The 24,938-nt window shown below is 39.7% G+C and overlaps 1 protein-coding gene across 5 annotated transcripts in view; it reads right to left on the bottom strand.

Annotated features, from left to right (window-relative positions):
• Positions 1-24,938, bottom strand: part of TENM2 (teneurin transmembrane protein 2) — a 1,082,146-nt gene that overhangs the window by 70,835 nt on the left and 986,373 nt on the right. For all 5 annotated transcript variants that reach the window (XM_073355925.1, XM_073355928.1, XM_073355933.1 and 2 more), the window contains one exon: positions 4,775-4,921. In XM_073355925.1, coding sequence (XP_073212026.1) covers positions 4,775-4,921 — 147 coding nt within the window. The remainder of the gene's footprint in view (positions 1-4,774; positions 4,922-24,938) is intronic.

The following is a 24,938-nucleotide window of genomic DNA, read 5'->3' as shown; positions in this document are numbered from 1 at the left end:
GAGGATTAGATTTAAAAGTGGCCACAATGAGTGTTTTAATGGACTTCAAACATCATCTTTTTAGATACCCAAAAGTACCACAATTTAAAAAGATTTTAAAAGGGAGTTGGCCCCAGGAAAATCCTAACTCCCCCCACCACAAAAAGCCCCCCTGGCTTTGAAACTTTGACAAAGCTATCTGAGCATCACTGCAGATTTGAACAGGATCAGAGTAAACACCTGATTAAGCACATGTCTGAACTTGATCCATGACTAGTCAGGATAAAAATAGAAATATTTCCCAAGGCTACACTTGGAGTCTGTAGGAAAGCACTTAGAGTCCTTGAAAAGAAATACTGCTGAGAGACTTAGACCCTCCCTGGATCCCTACTGCACTTGTGTGATTAAGGGTCACAGAATTCCCATACTGATTGCAGGATATGGCAGTAAACCAGCAACAATCATGCACAACTCCCAACGAGACAGGGACCAATGTGCAACTTCTGGGAAAAACACGCCTCACGGACAACTGAATTTAGTCTCAATAAGTTTAGGGAAACATCAGGTATAATCTTTTGTACTTTGATTTTTCTCCTTGGAAAAAAAATTAGAGCTCATGTTATGACTTAAATAGATTATAAAACAAAGGGTCAAATTCTGGTCCCAGTGGAGCCATTGGCAAAACTCCTACTGACATCAGTGAGATGTAGATTTGGCCCAACAACTTTAGATGTGACAAGAAAATCCAGCCAAGGTAAGGATGTGGGTCTAGCGAACAGCCATTCTACAGCAAGCCAGGTGCATTATAGTTCAATATCTTTCTCATGAGGAGCTGGGTATAACTAATTCTAGAAGTTAGACATAAGAAAACAAAATAAAAGGCACACATGTACTGAGAGAACTCATCAGGCATTGGACATAGAAAAAAACCCATGGAAAAGTTACTAAATAACCCTGTAGATTACACAAAATGTGTTATATTCAAAGCGCCAAGCTTGCATGAGAGTCATAGACTGCTTTTTATCTGAAGATAATCAGCCTCCAGCCATAAAATTATAAAAACATTATGGTCACTTAATAGGCAAGAACTCAGATTGGTGTGATCACATTTTAAAAAGTTGAAGGGTGATCAGGAGCGAGACTACTTTAAACTTGTAGTCACACTGAGTTGAGAGTACAGGATAGTAAAAAATTGTGGGAGCTCTCATATAGGCCTTATAAATACACAGCTAGATGGATAGATGGATGAATGGATGCATGTGTGTGAAGGAGGCTTAGTGAACAGATGATGAGCATTGTATAACACAGGGATTGGCAACATTTGGCCTGCGGCCCGCCAGGGTAAGCCCCCTAGGGGGGTGGGCTGGTTTGTTTACCTGCCACATCAGCAGGTTCAGCCGACTGCAGCTCCCACTGCCCTCGGTTCACTGCTCCAGGCCAATGGGGGCTGTGGGAAGCAGTGCGGGCCAGTGGGAGCTGCGATCGGCTGAACCTGCGGATGTGGCAGGTAAACAAACCAGCCCAGCCCGCCAGGGGGCTTACCCTGGTGGGCCATGTGCCTTACCCTGGCGGGCCATGTGCCAAATGTTGCCGATCCCTGGTATAACAACACAGATAGAAGTGGGTAAGTGGATGGATTCTGAGTGGATGGATCTCCTCAAGCCTTCATAGGAAAAAATCCTCTAGAATTTAATAAGGATGAAACCAACAGAGAGCAAGAATGATCTATTGGTTAAGGCAATGGACTGGGACTCAGGAGACCTAGGCTCTGTCATCAACTCCCTGGGTGTCCTTGGACAGGTCATGCAGTGCAGATTTTCAAACATATTCAGCTAGCTTTTCCAAAGTGCTCAGTACTTGCAACCAGGACCAGATTTTCAAAAGAATCCAGTTCCCATTTAGGCACTAAATGAAACAGCCAGAATTTCAAAACTGCACAGTAGCTAGGAGCTACTGAGCAATTTTGAAAATCTAGCTAAACTCTTTGGAAAATTCTGGCCCCAGCAGTGGGTGCTGAGTCCTTCTGATAATTATAATCTCAATCTTTCTAGCCCTCTGTTCCCCATCTGTAAAATGGGGATACTATTTCTTTTTCCTACCCTCTGTCTTTCTTGTCTATATGGACTATAATCTCTTTGTGACAGGGATTGACTCTTGCTGTCTCAGTGCCTAGCACAACAGTGCCTGGATCTTGGCTGGAACTTTTACAACATTACTGCAACATATAAATAAAATAAAATAACAATAATAGAGTTCTACAGAAATGTAATATGGTTCTCTAGAGATTACTCTACATACAAACAGAATGTAATAGACTTATATCCTTATCAGTTTACCTATCCTATAAAATTCTATATAAGGGAAATAATTATTAAATTCTATAAGACGGTGAAAAACACAAAGAAAGGTTATAATTTTTTAATATATTCTATAGCATTTTTCTATACAGGCTAGATTGCGTTTGACAACACAAAAGCAGATCCTTCCTCTCTAAACAACACTTTGCACATTTCCATCAGCTTATAGTAGATGACATAGAGCATTATAATCAATTACAACTGGTGACAAATGGAACAGATGAAGAGAACACAATGTTAGAAAATATTTGTATAGATTGAGTGTGCATGGGAGTGTTCAAAGGCCAGATGGTCTGCAAGTCTCATAAACCTCACATTTCCCACATGTAGAGGCAGTCTGCACCCTTTCCCCTTTGGCTATGATTAAGATGAATTAACAATCACACTTCTTGCTAGTGATGATTAATATTATATTCCTGTCATTTCACATATGCATTGTATATATTTTCTGACTTTAATGGGCTAGTATTTGCTCTCTGTGAGCAAAGTCTTTGAGGCTTGTAATTCTTAAATTGGGGTGATCGGTTGAATGGTCTCACAAGAGCCAAAGGATTTCCCCCCACTGCCCGCATGTCTGTTTTACATGTGTAATATGCCCTAGGTTAAACAAGTAAATAAACAAAGACAGTGAAATCATTCTCCCTACTAATTTTTTAAAGCTCTTATTCCATTATTATTATCATTTCTTTCAAAAATCACTTTTGGTTTCAGGGAAAATTTCTAATTTTGCAATGTTGGCATAAAAACTAGTTCATTTTTTAATTTATTATGTTAAGTCACACAGTCATATTACATAAGGTGAGTATTTTTATCTGTATGGTCATATGGCAAGAGCTTTTTACTAGAGATAGCCCTGAACTATGAAGTTTTGCAGTGTTCAGATCCATGAGGTTGATTTGGTTCTTACAGAGTAAGGTAACAGCTGCCAAGCTGAGATTCAGATCCCAACTTTGACAAAAACATTTGAGGGTATGTGATCTGGGTATGTGAGTGCAGAATTTGGCTCTACTGGCTAGGATTTCAAAAGAGGTCTTCACATTGTGGGTTAAGCGATTTTGAAAATCTTTCCCCAGCACTGAGCACTTGGAAATCTGACCCTGAGCTCTTCAGAAGAACTGGACCTAAGGGATTATAAATGCTGTTCAGTGTTTGGCTAACATTACTGAACTGAAACCCCCTTTTTTGGATTTGTGGGTTTAAAGCAATTTCTGTAAGCCTTAAATATTATATAAGAATAGGACACTCATCTTTTAAAGGCAATTTCATTGCTGAAGCAATCATCCAAAGAATAAAGAGTCTTCCTGAAGTTTTGGGAAATACCACAACCAAAACATTCTCTGCAGCTACTGCTCCAGAAGAAATACTTCATCAGTACACAACAGATGTGCTCTTTAAAATAAATGAGGTCCAACCAAAAGTAATAGACTGAAGAAAAGAAGCTACATGAAATATTTGGTTTTGATGAATGTCAGAAGAAAAGGAGAGAGCTGAAAAGCTTCTATGGCTGGCAATCAAAAGAAATATAGGGAACAATATGAGAAAGTTACTTCAGGAAAAACAAGACAGTTTCCAAGGATCCTTGTTTATTTAGCCTATCTGCTGCACCACAAATCTCAGCATTTTACAGATGGTAGAGGTCTTTTCTTCCTTTCCCATGAATGACTCAATGTATTTGTCAGGAGACTAGACATCCACATTGTACAGCTTTTAGGAACTTTTCTGCTCTAAGTTCTATAAGATTTACATTGAAAGTTTCTACAATGAAAGTTTCCAGAAAACAAGATGTACTGCAGCCCTCTTTGAAAACCATGTTGGACCAAATCCTGAAGTCCATAATCATAATTTACTTAATGTTAGTTTGCCTGGGTAAGGACAGAGTGAAAACTGAATAAAGACCTCCGGATGTAAATACAGATAGGTTTGTTCAGTCCTTTACAGCTCTGCATGTTGGTAGCAAAATATGACACAGTGAGCTAAGACTTCTTATGTGGTTTTTGCATATGAGGAATGACCTTGGCTTCTGGCACAAAGGTGAATAAATGTTGCTGAATATCCTGCTAAATTAGCTATTACACGTCTGCACATATGCACAGTAAGTGATTTTACAATTCACCAGGTGGCATGAGCTTGCATATCTGAGGGCAGGATCGAGGTCTAAGATTCTAGGCCATATTCATCACTGATGCAAACTCCACTGGCTGCAATGGGGTTTATACCAAGGTGGAATCTGGTCCTCTGTCTTCAAAAGGAGGCCTTTCAGGTCACACCATGTTTCCTCAAGGACACAGCTTTCTCCATCTCATTTGTTTCAAAGGAAATGTAACAACAGTATTGACAATAGTATGAGAGAGGGCCTTTCTGTAGTAAAGTGACTCATGACGAAAGTGCATATAACCCTCTGTTCTTTAGGGATTGGGAACTGGAAGACTTTTGCTCACCTCCCTCATTATCCTTGTTATCAGCACAGGAGGTTTCCATGGCAACATTGCATCCAGGCCCTCTCCAGCCGGTCTGGCAGACACACTGCCAGCTGTTCTGACCGAGCGTGCATCTCCCATTGCCATTGCACAAATCAGGGCAGCCATCTGGTTGAAGAAATGAAGAAGATAAGTACTAGAAATACTAATTTACATTAAGATTCTACGCTCTAGGCAGGTAAACAATACCACTGTGCATACAAAAAGCAGCTTCAGCTAGTGGGATAAATAAAAACCCTCACTGTTGCTGAGTGGGGAGGGGCAAGGTAGAGAAAATTCATATTTAGCTCACACCTTCATAAAAAGTGTGCATTCAAGTGTCACATTCAAGTGATATGTAACTGGATCCCCAAAACTTTAAGAACTTGGGTTAATTTTTAATTGTTATAGACATAATTGACAGTCTGCTGACACAGGATCAAATTCTCATTTTATGCCCATTTTTATATAAAATAACTCCTCCATCCATATATATCTACATAGGAGAATTGTTTTAAAACAAAGATGGCAGCATGCCCTGTGTCTTTTCTATAGTGTATTATAAAATCCTCCAGAACTTCTTCTAACATAAAGTTGGAATATAAAGAACCTCCAGCAAAACTATTTCAAAAAAACCTCTCTCTTTAGAAGTCAGGTTTAAATGCCCACCTTTAAAAGACTTAACTATTTATTACAAAGCCTATTCATGTCAGGATTTAGCATGTTATATTTTCCAGAGAGACACCTTAGCAGGGATATCCCATAAATAATATATAGTGTGACTGTCTTCAGCTGTGCTCTTATTTATTGTTAGTAGAGCTGAATTGGGAATGAAATATTCTACCTGGTAGGCTGCCTGTGTTTATCAACCAAATGTTCATGGATAATGGATACCTTAACTTGTCAATCTACTTCCCATAGGTGAAACTGTCACAGTAGGTGGAACTGTACCTGGCCTGAATACCTATTGAAAATAAACAGACAGAATTTCCATTGACGGGAATGAAACGTGGTGGGAACGGAGAGGAAGGAAGAAGGGGGGAAGCCTTCACGGCTTGATACACACGTGGTGGCAATAGTTCTTCACTACACTATTTACTCCACATCTGAGCCATTCCAGTAACTCCTCATTTGAGAAGGCTGAAGAGTCAGGCAACAAACCTCTCTCACACGTTGCAAACCGACTGGGGGTGGGTGGCATAAACAGGAGAGAGAGGACAGAATTGCCACAACAAGAGGTAGAAAAAATGATCTGATCTACAGTGGAAACAGGATCATTGTGCTTTAAACCCTCTCACTGAGGTTTGAAATCCAATCTCCTAATCTTGCTGTCTACATAATTGTCATAGAACATGGAGTAATTGCTCCTGGTATTGAATCTTATTGCTGCAGGAATCAGGCAGCACGTTTCCCCCTATATACAGCTTTGCAGACCAGGCTATGTACATCATGGGGCTCTCTCACCTTCCTCTGGAGGATCACATACTGGCTATTACTGGAAGGAGGACTTGAAGGACCAGTGGTTTGATCTGGCAGAGCAAATCATGCTTCTATGTTAATTTTAATTCTCCAATAGCCCAAATAATCCGAGGATAAACTGATCTCAGAAGAACCTTTCAAACTCATCCACAGGATGCATCAGGGAAGGTTTCCTTATCCTGGATAGCAGTGGGCTAGTAGATTGTTTCTTGTGGCAAACTGTATTCTCAGTCTGGGGCCAGCCTTGACGTCTGGCCTGCAGCAGTACTCTTGGATCTTCCTGGGAGAATATGCGTGGAACAGCATATGTTAGGTCTCTCTGTATTTGCCACACTGACCCAGAGCTGTGACTGTTAATAAATGGATTATTCCACTCCCATGTCCAATTGGTACAAGGGCACAGTGAAATTGACTAACTATCCTAGCAAAGCATGGCTGTTCCTTATATTAGAAAACAGTGAGGGATTTACTTGGCACCATTCATCTTTAGATCTGCATATTTTTGTATGTTTCTTTTACATTTTTATTTCATTTGAACAGAGAGCTTGTGAAAGATCCTGGCTTGAGAGCTCTGGACACTAAAGTCCTGTGTTTATCCACAGACCAGATCCATTACAGGTAGTAGCAGTCAAAGTTTCTACACACTGTCCCGCCACTGTGCTTGAACCCTGATCCCTTCAAGCAGTTAAATGGGAGTTCAGTCACCATGCCCACTCAGTGCTTGGCCTCTCTGCTGAGATTGCCAATAAGAATGTAAACTATGGTGTGTTTTGTGATGTGGCTATCTGTTTTTGTGGATAGGGCTAAGACCATTAAACTCATTCTATGTAGACAAGCTATCAGCAGATACTAAGAAGCCCCTTGAGTTTTCTTCCAATGCTGCTATTGTGTATTTAAACTACACAATGCCCCCTTCACTTGAAAGAAAGGTTATTTTTGCATTACAGATCTTAGCAGCAATATATGAAATATTTTGAAGGTATTTTATTTTATCTTTGGCTTGTCATGTTGTTTGAGTGACTAAAATGATAATGCATCAACGGAGGCATCATGCTGTAAGACAAATGATTTGTTTTAAATGTAAAATGAACATTAATTGTGAATACCTACTCAGGGTTTGCTTTTTGTGGGGGAACCGGAGAGAGAGATAAACACATCAGAGTAGCAGGTTTGCTCCACAACATATGAGCAAGATGAAAACATGAACAGTAGGGAGCCAGCATAATCTCTGAAAAGTTTTAGGTGCAGCTGGGAATTAATGGACATGACTTTGCTTTCAGCTTGAAGAGTGAAGGAAGCAGCACTAGTGCAGGCATGATGTTGCTAGGAAACACTTTGCCACCACTGTAGAGTTCATTCAATTTGTGGCCTTCCAAAGAGAGACTTTGTGTTCCAGTAACGTAAAAAACAGCTTACATTTAAAAAAAGCAAAAAAGCAAAAAAGCTAGCACATAATTAGGTCACAATGAGATCTAATTATTTTTGGCAATGATTTTTTTCTTTAAAAAGCTGTTAAAATGATGAATGTATTTAGCTATGGAAAATGGCTTATGTTGAAGTGAATAAGCAGGTAGTGGCTACTTTAGATTTTTACAAAAATGTACAAAAAGGCACTTAAAAATTATCTCCAAATAAATACTTACATGACAGGAGAGCCATTATGGTCTGTTAGGCAAAAAGTGGTTCTAAGAGCCTGTTTACACAATAGACCAAAACATCTCCATTTTGAGCTACAGAGTAAATAATCAGCTTTCTAAAAAAAGGTCTAAAAAGGTTTCAACTATATTTGTACAACAAACTTTTACGTAGGTCTAAAATACCTGTTTTTAAAAACTTCCTAACTGTGCATTTGCATAATGATTGAAGCCGATACTGCCAGTCTATTACTCAGGGCATGTCTAGGCTGCGATCAGAGGTGTGACTGCAGCACTTGTAGACATACCTCAGCTAGCTTTGATCTAGCTATCTCAAATGACAATAGCAGTGAAGCCATGGCAGCACCGGCTAGCCACTCAAGTATATAGTCAAGGTCCTAGATGGGGTTGAAAGGCCAGTGCTGCTATTGTTATTTGAGCTAGCTGGATCAAAGCAAGGGGTCACAATGCAGATTGCAGTGCAGACATACCCTCAATATTTGTACATGGCTAGCAGGACTTGAAGCTTTTTGTCAAGCCACCTTGAAGAATGATAATCAAGCCCCGCCAAATGAAGTAATGTTAAGACTCGGATACAAAGCAAGATCCCAATCTTGCAAATATTCACTACAGGTCACAGTACTTTCTTCAGTGTGAGTGCTCGTGGAAGTAAGCACTGCTCCCAGCACTAAGTGATTGGGCACTAAAAGCTTGCACAGAATCTGCTACTCTCACTCACACTGAATAATGTATGACTCCTTGGGTAGTACTAATGAAATTAGTGAGGCTATTGAAGGATTAAAATTCCTCTCAACGAGAGTAAGAATATCAGAATCTAGCCCTGAGAACTAATTCACTGCTGCATGGGGACTGCGGAGCTATAGTCCTGAGAAAGGGCCTGTCATCGTTGAGAAGACAGGTAGAGATATTCCTAGTGAGCAGAATATTCCTTATCTTTTCTATAATGTTTAATGGAAAATGTCAAAAAGTAAGCTAAAAAACTCAGGATATAGTGACTGTTTAAAGTGTCAGATTGACAGCTCTGGAATCTAACGGCCTATTTATCCACAGAATGGGCAACAAAAATGCAAGTTTCTCACTTCTCCAGCAGCGTATCTCAACGTAACTTGGAGAGACTGCCTCTGGATGTGAGAAAGGAGCTCAGTCTTATGCCCTTTCAGTCCACAGCTTGCCTATAGGAATGTTACAAGGGGGGAAGGGGTAAGTGTGTGCACACAGGGAGAATTGCCTTAAGATGTTATTTAAGAGCGTTTTGGGGGAAGGGGGGTTTCACAGTTAATAATATCAAGAAAAGTTTCACCATTCTTGACAAAATAACGGATCAATGTTGTGACAGGAACAGGATGAGAGTGAGAGCGGATTTTGAGATTAAAATCAAGCACATCTTGGAACATACTGAAACATCCCTCCTCTTCACTACAGACAGACACACTTACACACATGTGTAAGTGGAAGGAGAACACTGGGAGAGGGAGGTAAAGAAAAAGAGAAAGCAAAACCAGAATGTCTCTGCTTGATTTTAGAGTCTGACGCAAAAACTGTGTGTTCCGCAAGGCTGAGAGTCTGTGATGCTTTATAAATTACTCAATGAAAAAAAATTCCGTATAATCTTATCACTTCAGAATTGTGAGACTGTAGCAGGGTAGACACCTGCTCCTGCCCTGAGGAGCTTAGAACAGCCCAGGAGAGGGCTGTGGCTGGGGCAAGCAGACCAGCCTGAATAGGGAAGTAGGCTCAGCTGGGGCTACGCGCCAATTAGGGCTTAGCTGGCCTTATAAGTAGGCAGTGAGCTAGGAGCTGACTCTCACTCTCTCTTTCCTTTGGAGAGGGAGGGATCTGGCTGCAGGGAGCAGAGAGTACCTAGACTGGTGCAGGGCTGGGGAAAGGCCAAGGGAGCTGGGGAACTCCAACCAGGAAAATCCCAGGCTGCGGTTTAGTAGAAGGCCAGGCAGGTACGGGGCTTGCAAAGGGCGCAGCCCACAGGTAGGCTGAGGCAGCAGGTCCAAACCCCTCCTTGCCAGTGATGAGTGGCTTTTACACTGCAGTCTGCCCCCGATACAAGGGCTAGTTGGTGACTGGCAGTAGCCTTACAGTGAGACAAGGTGGGGACAGTGGGTGCAGGGTCCCCTGAGGGGGGGAACCCTGAGAGACAGTGGGTGTACTGCCAGGGGGCGGGCAGCCATCCAAGAGACAAGGGGCACCGGGTACGGGAAGGATGCGGGGCCAGCGGTAAGGCGGATCACTGACCTGCAGAGGTTTCAGAGTAACAGCCGTGTTAGTCTGTATTCACAAAAAGAAAAGGAGTACTTGTGGCACCTTAGAGACTAACCAATTTATTTGAGCATAAGCTTTCGTGAGTACTTGTGGCACTTTAGAGACTAACCAATTTATTTGAGCATAAGCTTTCGTCACGAAAGCTTATGCTCAAATAAATTGGTTAGTCTCTAAGGTGCCACAAGTACTCCTTTTCTTTTTGTGACCTGCAGAGGGCTCTCCGGAACCTAGTGAGCTAATTCCCAACGAAGACCAGCAGAAGGCGCTGCAGGGGTGAGTCCACTTTCTTTACAGAGGCTAATCCTTAATGTCTGGTGTCACTTTCTTTCTATCTTAGGGTTTTCCATGGCAACCACCACCAAAGTCTCTAAAGCGCTTCCCAAGTAAATTAGATGGGCACAGCAAATTCCTTGGAGGACTTCACTGAGTCCTCTGCTCTTCATTGGTCGGACAAGGATTAGATATACTTAGCTTGCTCATAGTCAACAAGGCCATTTCTTGGCAAGATACTTTTTTACTACATCTACATTGGCAAGCAGTATCAGATCATTGAATCCTATGGGAATCATCAGGTACATCTTGAGAACAATCTTGTAACTCTTAACTGCACCAATCAGTAATTTAATAAATACTTTACGAATATATCATTGTCCAGGGACTTTATATTCTCTAGATACCCATACTGCTTGGTAATGAATTAGAATTGCTTCAGTCACACTTCCTAGGCCAGTTTCAACACAAACATGACCATAGCACTTCAAACAAGAGAAACCTGGCTGATATGCACTATCTATGGAATTAGGATCAAAACATGACCAGCTAATTACTTAAGACAAATACTAAACAACATATAGAAGCTTTTCTATCAAAGTAATTGATTATGAGCTCCTTGTAGCAGGAACTGATCTTCCTTGCCTTTCTGAAAAGCGCACAGCACAAAGTAGAGGCTACTACAGAAATATAAATAATACATACAACAATGAAAAATTAAGAACACCACCACCACTAATAATACAAAGACTAAGAACACCACCACCACTAATAATACACAGAACTTTAACATTTGCAATTAACTCTATTTCCTATACGCTGTTATGATTAAACATTTATACTGGAATAGTACCTTGGCACCAATCAGGTCAGGGCCTCACTGTGGTAGGTGCTATAGAAAATGAGAATTCCAGCCCTAAAGAGCTTGTAATCCAAAAGAAAAGAGATACTTAGAATGTAAGCTCTTTGTTATATGTTTGTACAGCACCTTCAGCTATGGGGCCCTGGTCCATAACTGGGGCTACTAGGAACTACTGCGATACAAATAATATACAATTATCATTATTTAATAAATATTGGATGAGACAAAAGTAGATGGGGATCTATAATAATTAATTAGAATATTATAAATGTCATAATTTACATTTCCTGTATTCACAGTCAATGAAATTCATCTCTGTGTGGAGGGCCAGTGCAAAATCTATGCAGCACTTAAGCTTATTTTGAAGACAAATATAGGACTTAAATAATGCAGTGACCCTGCAGACAGGTGAAATTCATCCAGATTGCATTGCAGAATTATAATAAACAGTGAACAAAGCCATCCCTGTTATTTATGTGCTTATTTTCAAGTTATAAAGACAGTGAAAACCACATTGGGGATAAATCATCATCAATGATTCACTGCACATTTCAACTAAGCAGCGATGGTGCTCAGTAAATTTATTTGCTGTATATAGGCACTCTAGGGAAAACTTCAACCCAGTTTTAGATGAATGTCTGCCCAAAACAACTCCTCCCCCTGTCATCTGAGTGATATTAAAGAATACCATGTATGCGCACATTTGTACACACAAATAAATTAAGTTATCCTTGGCATGAACTAGTTTTAAACTTAGTGAAACTGAAAATAGTTTGTCACACTCTGGATAGAAGATCAAAGTCCAAATTCATGCTGACTGCTTCACTTGGATTTTCTATCTGAACCTTGATTCCATCTATAATCAGTAGCACTCCCTGTTTTGATAGGGCCAGACACCTTGGAAGGGAAAGGAGGGAGAGTGGAGCATACAGGGAAAATCAAAGTCTGAAAAACTCTTCCCAAATGGGCAAGACTCATCTGTTTGCTCTTTTTCCAAATTTCTAAAAGTTTACAATAATAAGCACATTTTATTTTTTTAAACAGAGAAAAAGGGGAAAGACGACATGTAGAAAGAAATAGTGAAGGACAAACAGGGCAATCTTTCTGTCTACCTATCCAGGCACTTACATGGGCCTCATCACCATAATATTGGAGTGGCTCACAATGATCTATGGATTTGATCTTCACAGAACCCCTATTAGATAAAGCAGTATTATACGTATCTTACAGATGGAGAATTGAGGCCCAAGTGCACAAAGGGTGTCTGTGGATGGAGCTGGGAATTGAACGTAGATCTTCCGAGTCCCAGTCCCAGTCCAGTGCCCAGTCTACTAGACAATCAAACCATGGCTTTCTCCTCTATCTCCTCCACATGACATGGGATTGGTTGGAGACAGAAGGGATTCCCCTGGCCTTTCCCCACTTAGTGACCCCACCACGATGGTAAAGCATTTATTTGGTCCATAAAATCACTTCAACATGGGAGAAACTAATCAGGTCATCTCGCCCCTGATTGAAAGCCCTCTGTAGTCAATGGGAGTCTATCCAGTGACTTCATGACCATTGGATCAGCCACCCAATCATTCCCCTTGCGCTGTACAGTCCAGTTTTAAATCACTCATGTGACGGAGTTTACCCCACTTCCAAGATGAAAGTATCTTTATTGCATTTAAATTGGCAGTCTAATGGAGCTATGATATTGGGTGCAAATTCTTGTATTTAAACACAGCTACAACTAATGTGAAGAAGGAAAATAAAAACAAAAAAAAACCCCAACTACCACCTAATTTGACGAACTTCTACCTCTACCTGTTCCTCTAAAAATTGTGTTTAAAATCTCAACCAAAGTACAGCTGAAATAAACAGAATGGGTAATATGCAAAAGGAATACAGGGTATGGCAATGCCTAAGGAATGTATAGAAATGCCACAAAGGTAATCAAGGCAATAGTCTGTTTCATTTGGCTTTTGGATGATAATCAGATTGTTTCTGTATTTTGTGCTGTTTCCTTCAATGAGCTACTCCATTGCCGTCTAGCAAATAATGAATGAGGTGCCTAGGAGTATGGAAATCAGAGCATGACTTTGATTTCTTATCTGTTATTTTTAACCATCCAATTCCTACATCCACAGGGCATAGTTAAAGCCACAGGAGAGGCGTAAAAATACAAATGACAGATAGTAGAGATGTAGGCACTGACCAGTTATTTACTGCATGGTTAGTGTTTGATCTTTTAACTAATCTGAAATCAGTTTATAACAATAAATAACAAAATGCTTTTTTAACAATACAAATATTGAAAAGCTAATGAAGTCACTAAACAGTTCTCCCATACATTGTACAAATAAAGAAATAGCTAAACTAAGCATAAACAAACATTTTGCTAATGAGTGAGGATGTGAAAAATGAAATTGACTCAAAAATTAAACTGATTAGTTGACTTTCATTGCACAAGCTGAAGAGATGCAAAGGGCAAGCAAGAAGCATCAACAACCTTGAATACTTAACATAAAAATGGCCATATTGGGTCAGACTGATGGTCCATCTAGCTCAGTATCCTGTCTCTGACAGTGCCCAAAGCCAGATGATTCTGGCAGTTGGAGATTTAGGGACACCCAGAGCATGGGGTGGTGTCCATGACTATCTTGGGTGATAGCCATTGAGGGACCTATCCTCCATGAACATATCTAATTCTTTTTTGAACTCAGTTATACTTTTGACCTTCACAACAACCCATGGTACAGGTTTACTGTGCGTTGTGGGAAGAAGTATTTCCTGTTTGTTTGTTTGTTTGTTTGAAAACTGCTATTAATTTCATTGGGTGACCCACTAGTTCTTGTGTTAATGAACTTTCTCCAGACCATTTATCCATATTCACTTTCTTCAGATCATTCATGATTTTATAGACCCCTATCATATCCCCCTTTTAGTCTGCTCTTTTCTAAGCTGAACAAGTTTCTGTCTTTTGAATCTCTCCTTGTATGGAACTTGTTCCGTACCCTTAATCACTTTTCTTGCCCTTCTCTGCATCTTTTCCAATTCTAATATATCTTTTTTGAGATGGGGTGACCAGAACTGCATGCAGCATTTAAGGTGTGGGTGTACCAAGGATTTATATACTGGCATTATGAGATTTCCTGTTTTACTTTCTATTCCTAATTGTTCCTTTTGGTTAACTTAATTGATTCCGCTGCACAGTACGTGGATGTTTTTAGATAACTATTCACAATGACAACAAGATCTCTTTCTTGAGTGGTAACAGTTAATTTAGATCCCATGATTTTGTATGTATAGATGGGATTTTTTCCAATGTGCATTGCTTTGCATTTACCAACATTAAATTTCATCTACCATTTTGTGGCTGAGTTACCTAATTTACTGAGATCCCTTTGTAACTCTTCACAGTCAGCTTTCGACTTAACTATATTGAGGAATTTTGTATCAGCTGCAAATTTTGCCACCTCACTTTTCAGATAATTTATGAATATGTTGAATAGCACAGGTCCCAGTACAGAACCTTGGGCATCCTGCTATTTACCTCTCTCCATTGTGAAAACTGACCATTTATTCCTATCCTTTGTTGCATATCTTTTAACCAGTTACTGATACATGAGAGGACTTTCCCTCTTGTCCTATGACTGATCAATTTGCCAAAGACCGTTTGGAGAGGGTCCTCGTCAAAGGATTTCTGAAAGTACAAGTATACGATATTGACTAGATCACCCTCGTCCACATGTTTGTGAACTACCTCAAAGACCTCTAATAGATCAGTAAGGTATGATTTTCCCTTACAGAAGCCATGTTGACTCTTCCCCCAATACATATTATGTTTATCCATGTGTCTGCTAATTTTGTTCTTTACTATAGTTTTAAGCAATTTTCCTGGTACTGAAGTTAGACTTACTTGCCAGGATCGCCTTTGGAGCCTTTTTAAAAAATTGGCCTTACATTAGCTAACCCCCAACCATCTGATACAGTGGCTGATTTAAGCGATAAGTTACATACACCAGTTCTGCAGTTTTATATTTAAGTTCAGAACCCTTGGTAAATACCATCTGGTCCTAGTGACTTGTTACTGGTTAATTTCTCAATTTGTCTCAAAACCTTGTCTATTGACACCTCAATCTGGGACAGTTCCTCAGATTTGTCACCTAAAAAGAATGTGACAAGTGTGGGGATCTCTCTCATATCTTCTGCAGTGAAGACCAATGCAAAGAATTAATTTAGCTTCTCCACAATAGTCTTATCTTCCTTAAGTGCTCCTTTAGCACCTCAATCATACAGTGGCCCCACTGTTTGGCAGACTTCCTGCCTCTGATGTACTTACATTTTTTTTTTGATGTAAGTTTTTGTATCCTTAGCTAATTGTTCTTCAAATTATTTTTTTTGGCCTTTCTTATTATGCTTTTACACTTGACTTTCCAGAGTTTATGCTCCTTTCTATTATCTTCACTAGGATTTCCAATTTTTAAAGGATGCCCTTTTGCCTTTGACCACCTCTTTTACTCTGCTGTTTAGCCTTGGTGGCATTTTTTTGGTCCTCTTACTGGTTGAGCCTCTATTATATGGCATTTTAAAACAGTTACTGATTCCTCTCCACTCTTACTCATAGTGCAAACAATTATGATAAGTTAATTTCCCTAAATTGCCTGTGGATGTACAGTATGACAGAGTTCTCTTCCAATTGCTATCTCCTCCTCTATGTAACTATCTAATCTCTCTCTCTGCTTGCTTATGATATCTAGGCACCAAAATAAAAAATACAAAAATGGAAGAGGAAAAGATGCGAAGTTGTTTACTGGGGATTTATTTAAATCCTCTGGCAGGGTGTCAATTGTTGATATACAAAAAAGCAAATCTCCATAGCAGTTGCCTGTTGGAATACTTTTAAGTTGTTCTTAACTTACCTTTCTGGAGTGGAGGAGTACAAGAAGGGAAAAGGAAAAATGAAAGACGGAGCGATCACATTACAGCATAGATCACATAAATTAGAAATGGAAAAAATCTAGTAGATCACAGAGTCCATTTCCCTGCCAATGGGGATTTCTCCCAACAATATATTCTCAAGTGTTTTACTCAATCTGGTTTTAAATTATTCAAACAGTAGGGCTTCTGTTATTCCCTATGGGAAGATTCTCCTCATAGTCCCTAGCCTAGCTGGAGCACCACTGCATTCTGGCAATCAGTGGCTGTTAGAATGGCTCTTTGGGGCTTTCTGACATATGGGCACAGATTGGGACAGCACAGAGGCTGCTCTAAGTTGTGTTGGAGGTGGTGCTGGTTTTAGGGTCAAGGTTGGCAAAATGCAGCATCGGTCCTGCACTAAACACAGCACAGCTAAACCCAAGAATTGGGACCTTTATATATAAACAGTAGGTAATATTCATCTGTGCACTGCACGTATTTTCTACATACCCTACATCTGCTTATATTCTAGAAGAGTTGGTTGTATAGGGAGAGCCATGTGAAGAGAGATTCTGGTGCATGTGTGTGTGTGTTTGGGGAGGAGGAGATGTAAAAAAGTAAGGGATAGAGGCTGAATCTTCCAGCCCCACTACCAAGTGAGAGGGTGTTGAGGAAGCCAAGGAGAAGCTCAAGCTGAGAAGAGGGCTCCAGCTCACGCCAAGAAAAGGACTTCATGCTGCAACATGGGGCCCAATTACAGTTCTGCCAACAGCAGAATGCTCAGTGAGATCCTGCTCACACATAGACCAGATCATAATCTCTAGACACATCTGTGGTTTGTGAGGCCACTGGGGCAAGAGAATGGCCTGAATAAATGTAATAAGAGTGTACTGCTTGCTTTTCTGCCCCAATAAAAACTATTAGCTGTTCTGACTGCAACATCTATAAGCAGACAATAGGCCAAATTCAACCTTGGTGTATCTCCTCTGACATCAGTGGAGCTGCACCAAGGATGAATTTGGCTGATTAGATGACACGGACAGGTGTAGAAAGATTTAGTAAGTGCGCTCTGGGATGATACCACTTTTTTGTCAGTGAAGAATAGGGTAACATTGGTCATGACAATTTGTATTAATGGAAACATGAAATAGAACACACTGTCATATTGATGTGCTCAGCATAGGGTAGGTACCTAATTATCCATAATCTGGAAAATACAGATCTACACTCTGTTAAGGATTAATTGACCACTTGGACATCACAAAATTTGTTTCCGGCACAGACTGCAGTATTGCTGTCAAATAATCTTCCTCGTATCAGACAGGTCTTATTCTTTGTGCATGCTGATAATGAGGATGTGGTCAGGAAGTAGAGCACATGATTTGTCACCTCCTCCATGTCACATACCCAAGGAACAGTCAGCCCTTCAGTGGAATACATTTTGAACAATGCAAAATGTTAGTCTGTCTCTTCTAAGTCATGCTATAGCTAAATAGTTAACTGGATGATGTACTAGAGATGCTATCCAGCTGCTAACCTGCAGAGTTAACATCAAATCAATTCACAGAATAGCCAACTCTCTGAAAAAGAAAAGCATGACTGATTTTTCCAATAAAGCTGCAAAAATCAATAATTCTTATAGATGGAACTGCTACATTCCTAACAAACTCAGACCTCATTCTCACAGCTGTGAATCTCCTCTAGAGAATCTATAACAAGCTGGAAAGAAGATTTTCGCCTTTCTGAAAATGGTCAGTGAAACCAAGTTAATCAGCCCTCATAAGAATTTAGCCCTACTTATATTCTAGTTCTGCTATGAGCATCCTGTTAGGGGACCGCATAATAGGTCCGGATGCAGTTAGTTGGTGTGTATAAGATTTTGGCAAGATGCTCTGCTTTTATAGGGTTTGAATAAGTTATGATGTACTGCTATATGGATGTCTGTAGGAATAATATTCCATGCAGGGGCTAAGGGCTAAATATTGACCTCCTCCTCGTCTCTTGCATGTACTCATATGGTTAAAAACAAGCACAGAGCTGACCAACAGGGGACACAGCACACTGTGCAGCATGAAGCTGTGCTCCATAGTGACTACCCTGTGTACAAAATTACTCAAACTCACAGTTCAAAACCTCTGCATAAGATGGGCAACTCCCACAGTCCCAAGAATGAAGCAGCTGTAGAGCAGCTGTAAACATGCTCTGTGCCCTGGCAGTAATTTGGAATGAGGATCCCATTCACTCAGGCTTCAAGCAGGAGATAAAAATATGTCCCCTACAGCCTAGGCTACACATTGTATACTTTATAGTAAGATTCATACTTAACACCCGAAAATACATGTGAAAGACACAGTAAAATTCATATTTAAGTTGTCTTTCATATTTATTTTATAGTAATACAATTCATTTTAACAATATCCTAGCATGGAATTACACACACACACAACCAACAGCACAACCAGAATCATAGGTCCTATTAAGCTGTCTGATACTTAGGTAAGAGGACTGACATGGGCCTTTTTATAGTTTGTGTCATTGTTTCCGGCAGGAAAAGCCAAACAAATATAGTCTGAGGTGACTTTCTCTGTGCAACTATCACTTATTTTAAATATTTTGGCAACAATGTAATGTTGTAACTAGGGCTGTCAAGCGATTAAAAAAATTGATCACGATTAATTACACAATTAATCATGCTGTTAAACAATAGAGAATACCATTTATTTAAATATTTTTGGATGTTTTCTACATTTTCAAATAAATTGATTTCCGTTACAACACAGAATACGAGCATAGTGCTCACTTTATATTTATTTATTACAAATATTTGCACTGTAAAAAAACCCAAAAGAAATCATTTTTTTCAATTCACTTAATACAAGTACTATAGTACAATCTCTTTATCATGAAAGTTGAACTTACAAATGTAGAATAATGGACCAAAAAATAACTGCATTCAAAAATAAAACCACGTAAAACTTTAAAGTCTACAAGTCCCCTCAGTCCTACTTCAGCCAATCGCTCAGACAAACAAGTTTGGTTGCAATTTGCAGGAGATAATGCTGCTTGCTTCTTGTTTACAATGCACCTGAAAGTGAGAACATGCATTCGCATTGCATGGTTGTAGCCGGTGTCGCAAGATATTTACGTGCTAGATGTTCTAAAGATTCATATGTCCCTTCATGCTTTAACCACCCTGATGACAGATTCTGCTTGATAACTATCCAAAGCAGAGCAGACCGATGCATGTTCATTTTCATCATCTGAGTCAGATGCCACCAGCAGAAGGTTGATTTTCTTTTTTTGATGGTTCGGGTTCTATAGTTTCCGCATCTGAGTGTTGCTCTTTTAAGACTTCTGAAAGCATGCTCTCAGATTTTGGATGGCACTTCAGATTCTTAAACCTTAGGTAGAGTGCTGTAGCTATTTTTAGAAATCTCACATTGGTACCTTTTTGTGTTTTGCCAAATTTGCTGTTCTTAAAACAAACGTGTGCTGGGTCATCATTCGAGATTGCTATAACATGAAATATATGGCAGAATGGAGGTAAAACAGAACAGGAGACATACAATTCTCCCCCAAGGAGTTCAGTCACAAATTTAATTAACACTTTTTTTTCAAACGAGCATCGTCTGCATGGAAGCACGTTATCTGGAATGGTGGCCGAAGCATGAAGGGGCATACGAATGTTTAGCATATCTGGCATGTAAATGTCTTGCAACGCCGCTACAAAAGTGCCATGCAGATACCTGTTCTCACTTTCAGGTGATGTAAATAAAAAGCAGGCAGCAGTATCTCCCGTAAATGTAAAAGAACTCGTTTGTCTTAGCGGCTGGCTGAGCAAAAAGTAGGACTGAGTGGACTTGTAGGCTCTAAAGTTTTACATTGTTTTGCTTTAGAGTGCAGTTATGTAACAAAACAAAAACTCTACATTTGAAAGTTACACTTTCATGATAGATTGCACTACAGTACTTGTATGAGGTGAACTGAAAAATACCATTTCTTTTATCACTTTTACAGTGCAAATATTTGTAATCAAAAATAATATAAAGTGAGCATTGTACACTTTGTATTCTGTGTTGTAACAGAAATCAATATATTTGAAAATGTAGAAAAACATCCAAAATATTTAGTCAATTTCAATTGGTATTTTATTGTTTAACACTGTGATTAATCGCAATTAATTTTTTTGAATTAATTGCATGACTTAACTGCAATTAATCAACAGCCCTAGTTGTAACATGGCCCAAGAATCAGAGTGAGTATGCGGATTTAGCAAATTGAGGGATGATAGGCAAACTTTAGCATTAGTGCAAAACAGAATATCTAACTCCAGGCACAAATCTAATTAAAATGCAATAACAATAAAACCGTGTTAATTCCAGTGTTATGGTTGAGAGTTTAAAGGTTAGGAATGATAAAAGTCAGGACATTCAATGATATGGTTACCGCAGCAACTGTAACGTAGTCTCCTTGCACACATGCAGGGCTTTTTTTAATTATAGAAACATAATGTGAAACTTATGCCTTAATATATATGGGATAGAATTATGGTTACTTTGAGAACTGTAATTTTAAACTGTTTTGAATAATTAATTTATGCAAAACATGTTGGTGAAAATGGTGAACTTAACTAAAAAAGAATGGCCAACCTATGCTTTAAAACATGTGCCTGATATTAGCCATAACCCTTAAAGAACTTCACACAGGCCATACGTAGGTACAAAAGGAAGGATAATACACATACAGTACATCCAGTGCTATGCAGGGACACATTCTGTACCATTCTATAGGACTACTGTAGAAGCATTGTATGGAGAGTGGATGGAGACAGGGATCAGAGAATACACAGCAATTGTTATTTAGTGTGATCTTTGATGGGGGGACCTGAGATTTAGTACCATGGGTTCATAGCGCGCCCCTCCCACCCCAAGTTTAGATTTCAAGCTGAACTTCATACAACTCCTTGGAAATTAGTGAAACCCAGCCTGAATAGCTAAGTTTTACCTGGCTTTGGTAGAGGAAGCTATGAAAAAACACCTCAAGACCATAGGTGGGCTCAAGGGTCAGCCCAGACTTACTGAAGGGCAGCAGTCCAGGCTTTTACTCTGGTTTTGTGGGGAAGCATGAAACCAGGTGAGTACAAAGATGTGTCTAGTTTCGTGATGAAGGTTGCACACAACTCTACTTGGAGCGGAGCAAAGGGCCCTGTTACCCTATACTGCACTTCTCAACCCACTGAACACTCCAGTGTAGGGTGCCATGGTGCAAGAGCACTACCAACATCTGTGTTCTTACCACAGATGGTGCAAGAGCACTACCAACATCTGTGTTCTTACCACAGGTCACCTCCTAATGGCAGCTACTCCTTGGTCCTACCACAGGAGTGAGTGACTGCAGAGAGCTAGCCAGAGGCCTCATCCTGTACCCACTGAAATGACTGGCAAGATGACTATTTATTATTTTATAGTGGTAGCACCTGGGAACTCTTGTCATGAACCAGTACCCGCCCCATTGTGCTCGGTGCTGTAAAAACACAGAACAAAAAGACCATCCCTGACTTAAACAGCTTTCACTCTAAGATCCCAGTGACTTAAATGGTGCAGGATCAGGCTGCATGAGAGCAGTAGTATTGTTGTGATCGAGCCATTTACCTGCATGCTCCGATCTACATGTACCCCTGGAGGTACACAGAGGTCTTCCAGGGAGTACATCAAATAATCTAGATATTTGCCTAGTTTTACAACAGGCCATATAGAAAGCACTAGCGAAGTCAGTAGAAACTAAAATTTCATACAATGACTTGTTTATACTGCTCTAAGTATTATACACTGAAATGTCAGTACAACATTTATATTCCATTTGATTTATTTTATAATTATATGGCAAAAATGAGAAAGTAAGCGATTTTTCAGTAATAGTGTGCTGTGACACTTTTGTATTTTTATGTCTGCTTTTGTAAACAAGTAGTTTTTAAGTGAGGTGAAACTTTGGGTATGCAAGACAAATCAGACTCCTGAAAGGGGTACAGTAGTCTGGAAAGGTTGAGAGCTCTACCCAACTGAAACACTGTCAAGGACATAGAAGGTGAACTCCACCCTCTCCCAATATCTTCTTGGGTTGATGGTGAAGACTTCAATTATTGTTTTTTCTTCTGTCCAGTAAGAAAATACCATTAAGAAAATACCATCTTGCCATTAAGAAAATACCATCCAATAGTAGCTCTATTTTAATGTTCAAAGGAGATGCAATTGTTACTTCTACTGCTCAGAAAATATTTTTAAGCTGCATTATTATTTGTTGTAACTCAATCTCTCTTAATGCAGAGGCAGAGAATGTAAATGTCAAACTAAGTTAGATCAGGCATATTCAGAGAAGTTAAATGCACAGATACTTTAAGGTGATAGCATTTAATGTAACATAAACCCACAAACCCCAGGATATCCACAGTTCAGCATGAAATGCTGTCTGTAAATACCCTGTACAGCCCAGACATTTAAATCTGAATGCCTTGTTCTTTTAATCAGTTATGCTGGCAGTAAGAGTCACATTTACTGAGGGCAAAAATGTATTTCCAGTACCCAATAAACCACAACGCATCGACATGGGATGATAGATTGGTTAACAATAACGTAATTTTAGGACTTTCTTAATATATCTCCAAATAAGCCATGTTTATAGAGAACAAATTGGAATATTCAAGGTAAAAGGAAAACAAAATTCTTCCTTGACATTGCAGAGTCTGAAAGCTGATGGCTAATGTCTCCAGTACAGGGCATAATCAGGGCCACAGCAAGGTCCTGGATCAGCTGAGCTATGTGTGGAGAAACATCTTATGTTAGCTTCAAAGTCTCATTAAAAAGTTGTTTTCTGGAGCTTTAAAGCCTCAACCTTTGTCGTAATCTCAGTGCCAACCAGTTATTTCCATGCAATAGCTAGCCGGAAATTTCTGCGTGAAATTCATCCATGGGGTGGAGGGCTGCTGCAAAGCCTGCTGCACCCCTTAAGCCCTATATTTGGTTGGCTGAAGACAGAGCAGACGCGAAGGGCTACCTGCCTGCCCCTTCTACACTTCAAAAGAAGTCTTGGGTCTAGCATTACATGAACTAGTTAAGGGCAGTGAAAGTGGCAATGTGGGAACCAAGGGCTCCATGTTTATACAGATTCCTTGGCTCCAACACCACATGCAAATGTCTTGTAGGGACTATGGTAGTTGCGCCACGCTTTAGTACAGCAGTACAGGCTGTTTTCAGCCGCGACTTTTGACCCTCTTTGGGAGCTGGATTTCACCTGCCCAAACCACCCAAAAAGACTGATTCTTCTCAGCCTATCTGAATATATTCCAGCCAGTTCAATGTCTCTGTATACCACTGTATCACTGGAAGAAATGTGTTCAGATCAAGAAAAGGAAAATTTTGGCTGGAACAGCAGGAAAACTTCCTAGTGAAGGGATCTGCTAGACTGAGTTCTCAAGGGAAGTGGTCAAAGCTTCAATGCTTGAGACAGTGTGTGGACTAGAACAAGCCTGCGTGAACATTGATACAGAGCAGGTAGCTTGGAAAGGTTGTGTCCAGCCTGAACTTCCATGGTTCTATATATAGTGTCTCTGCAATGCCAACATTTATATCCAAAATCTCTCTGCAATATTCTTCTGACTTAGATCCTCAACTTCAATAAAGAGCTGACATTGTGCTTAACTTCATAATAAAATAATCAAGTTGATTCAATTCTGGACAGAATTAGCAAATAGTCTGCTTCAGTGATGATCTGAATGATGTGGATGAAACATTCTTTCATGTACTCTAAAAATCCAGAATGTAGATGGTTGGAAAGCACAACAGTAAATAGGCAAAACTATCCTAAGAGCATAGAGAGTGAGGAGAAATAAACTGAGCATGCCACAAAGACAGCCTCTCATGATGTTAGGTGAAAGAATAGATTTATAGTTTAAAGTGCTTGGGAAATGAGATGCAGGGTTGTAATGACTTTAGAGCGTGTTACCCCTTTAAAAATGGGGTTTGCAATGGAAATACTGGCACAACCTTAAATTAGATGCCCCTGTAATGAACAAATGCATTCACAAATTCTGCTTACTCTACGAGAGAACAGGAAGGGATATATTTACTCAATTTAAAGTACTATACAAAAACTATACAAAGCTACTAATTGGCTTAGGCTATTATGTATTAATATTGCCTCAGTATTTGCAGGATTACTTAGGTATTCTCCGTGGTAAGTTCTGTGAATACTTGAAATAATAAGGTAATCATATCTATTTATCGGAAGCAAAACTGGCCAAGTTTACTGTAGTAGAATTAACCATCAGATCTGAAATACCCAGATTCCCAGAGATAACATCCTGGTAAACTGACTGGGATGACTCAATCCTCCATCCTTGTGAAGGAGATAAACTGAGAGCCAGATCCTAAAATGGTGTAAACTCACAAAGCTCTAGTGAGTTCAACAGAGTTACATGGTTTTATATAATTTACTACATTGAGGTCCTTCAAATAAAACTCTAAACGTCTAACACGTCTACTTGTCAGAGAAAGGAGAAGATCCCATGGTCGCTTTCATAAGAACAGGGATTTACTCTGGTTTCTTGGCTATTGCCTCTGAACTTTTGTGCAATATGCCAGGAAATAGCTGTCCACCTGGCTGTAGTGCTTCACCCAAAGGTGGCTGCATTTCACTGCCTGGTAAA

Source organism: Lepidochelys kempii, chromosome 8, assembly GCF_965140285.1.
Source record: "Lepidochelys kempii isolate rLepKem1 chromosome 8, rLepKem1.hap1, whole genome shotgun sequence".
Taxonomy (NCBI): Eukaryota; Metazoa; Chordata; order Testudines; family Cheloniidae; genus Lepidochelys; species Lepidochelys kempii.
Note: the sequence above shows the minus strand (reverse complement) of the source record. Positions and strands in the feature narration are given on the sequence as shown.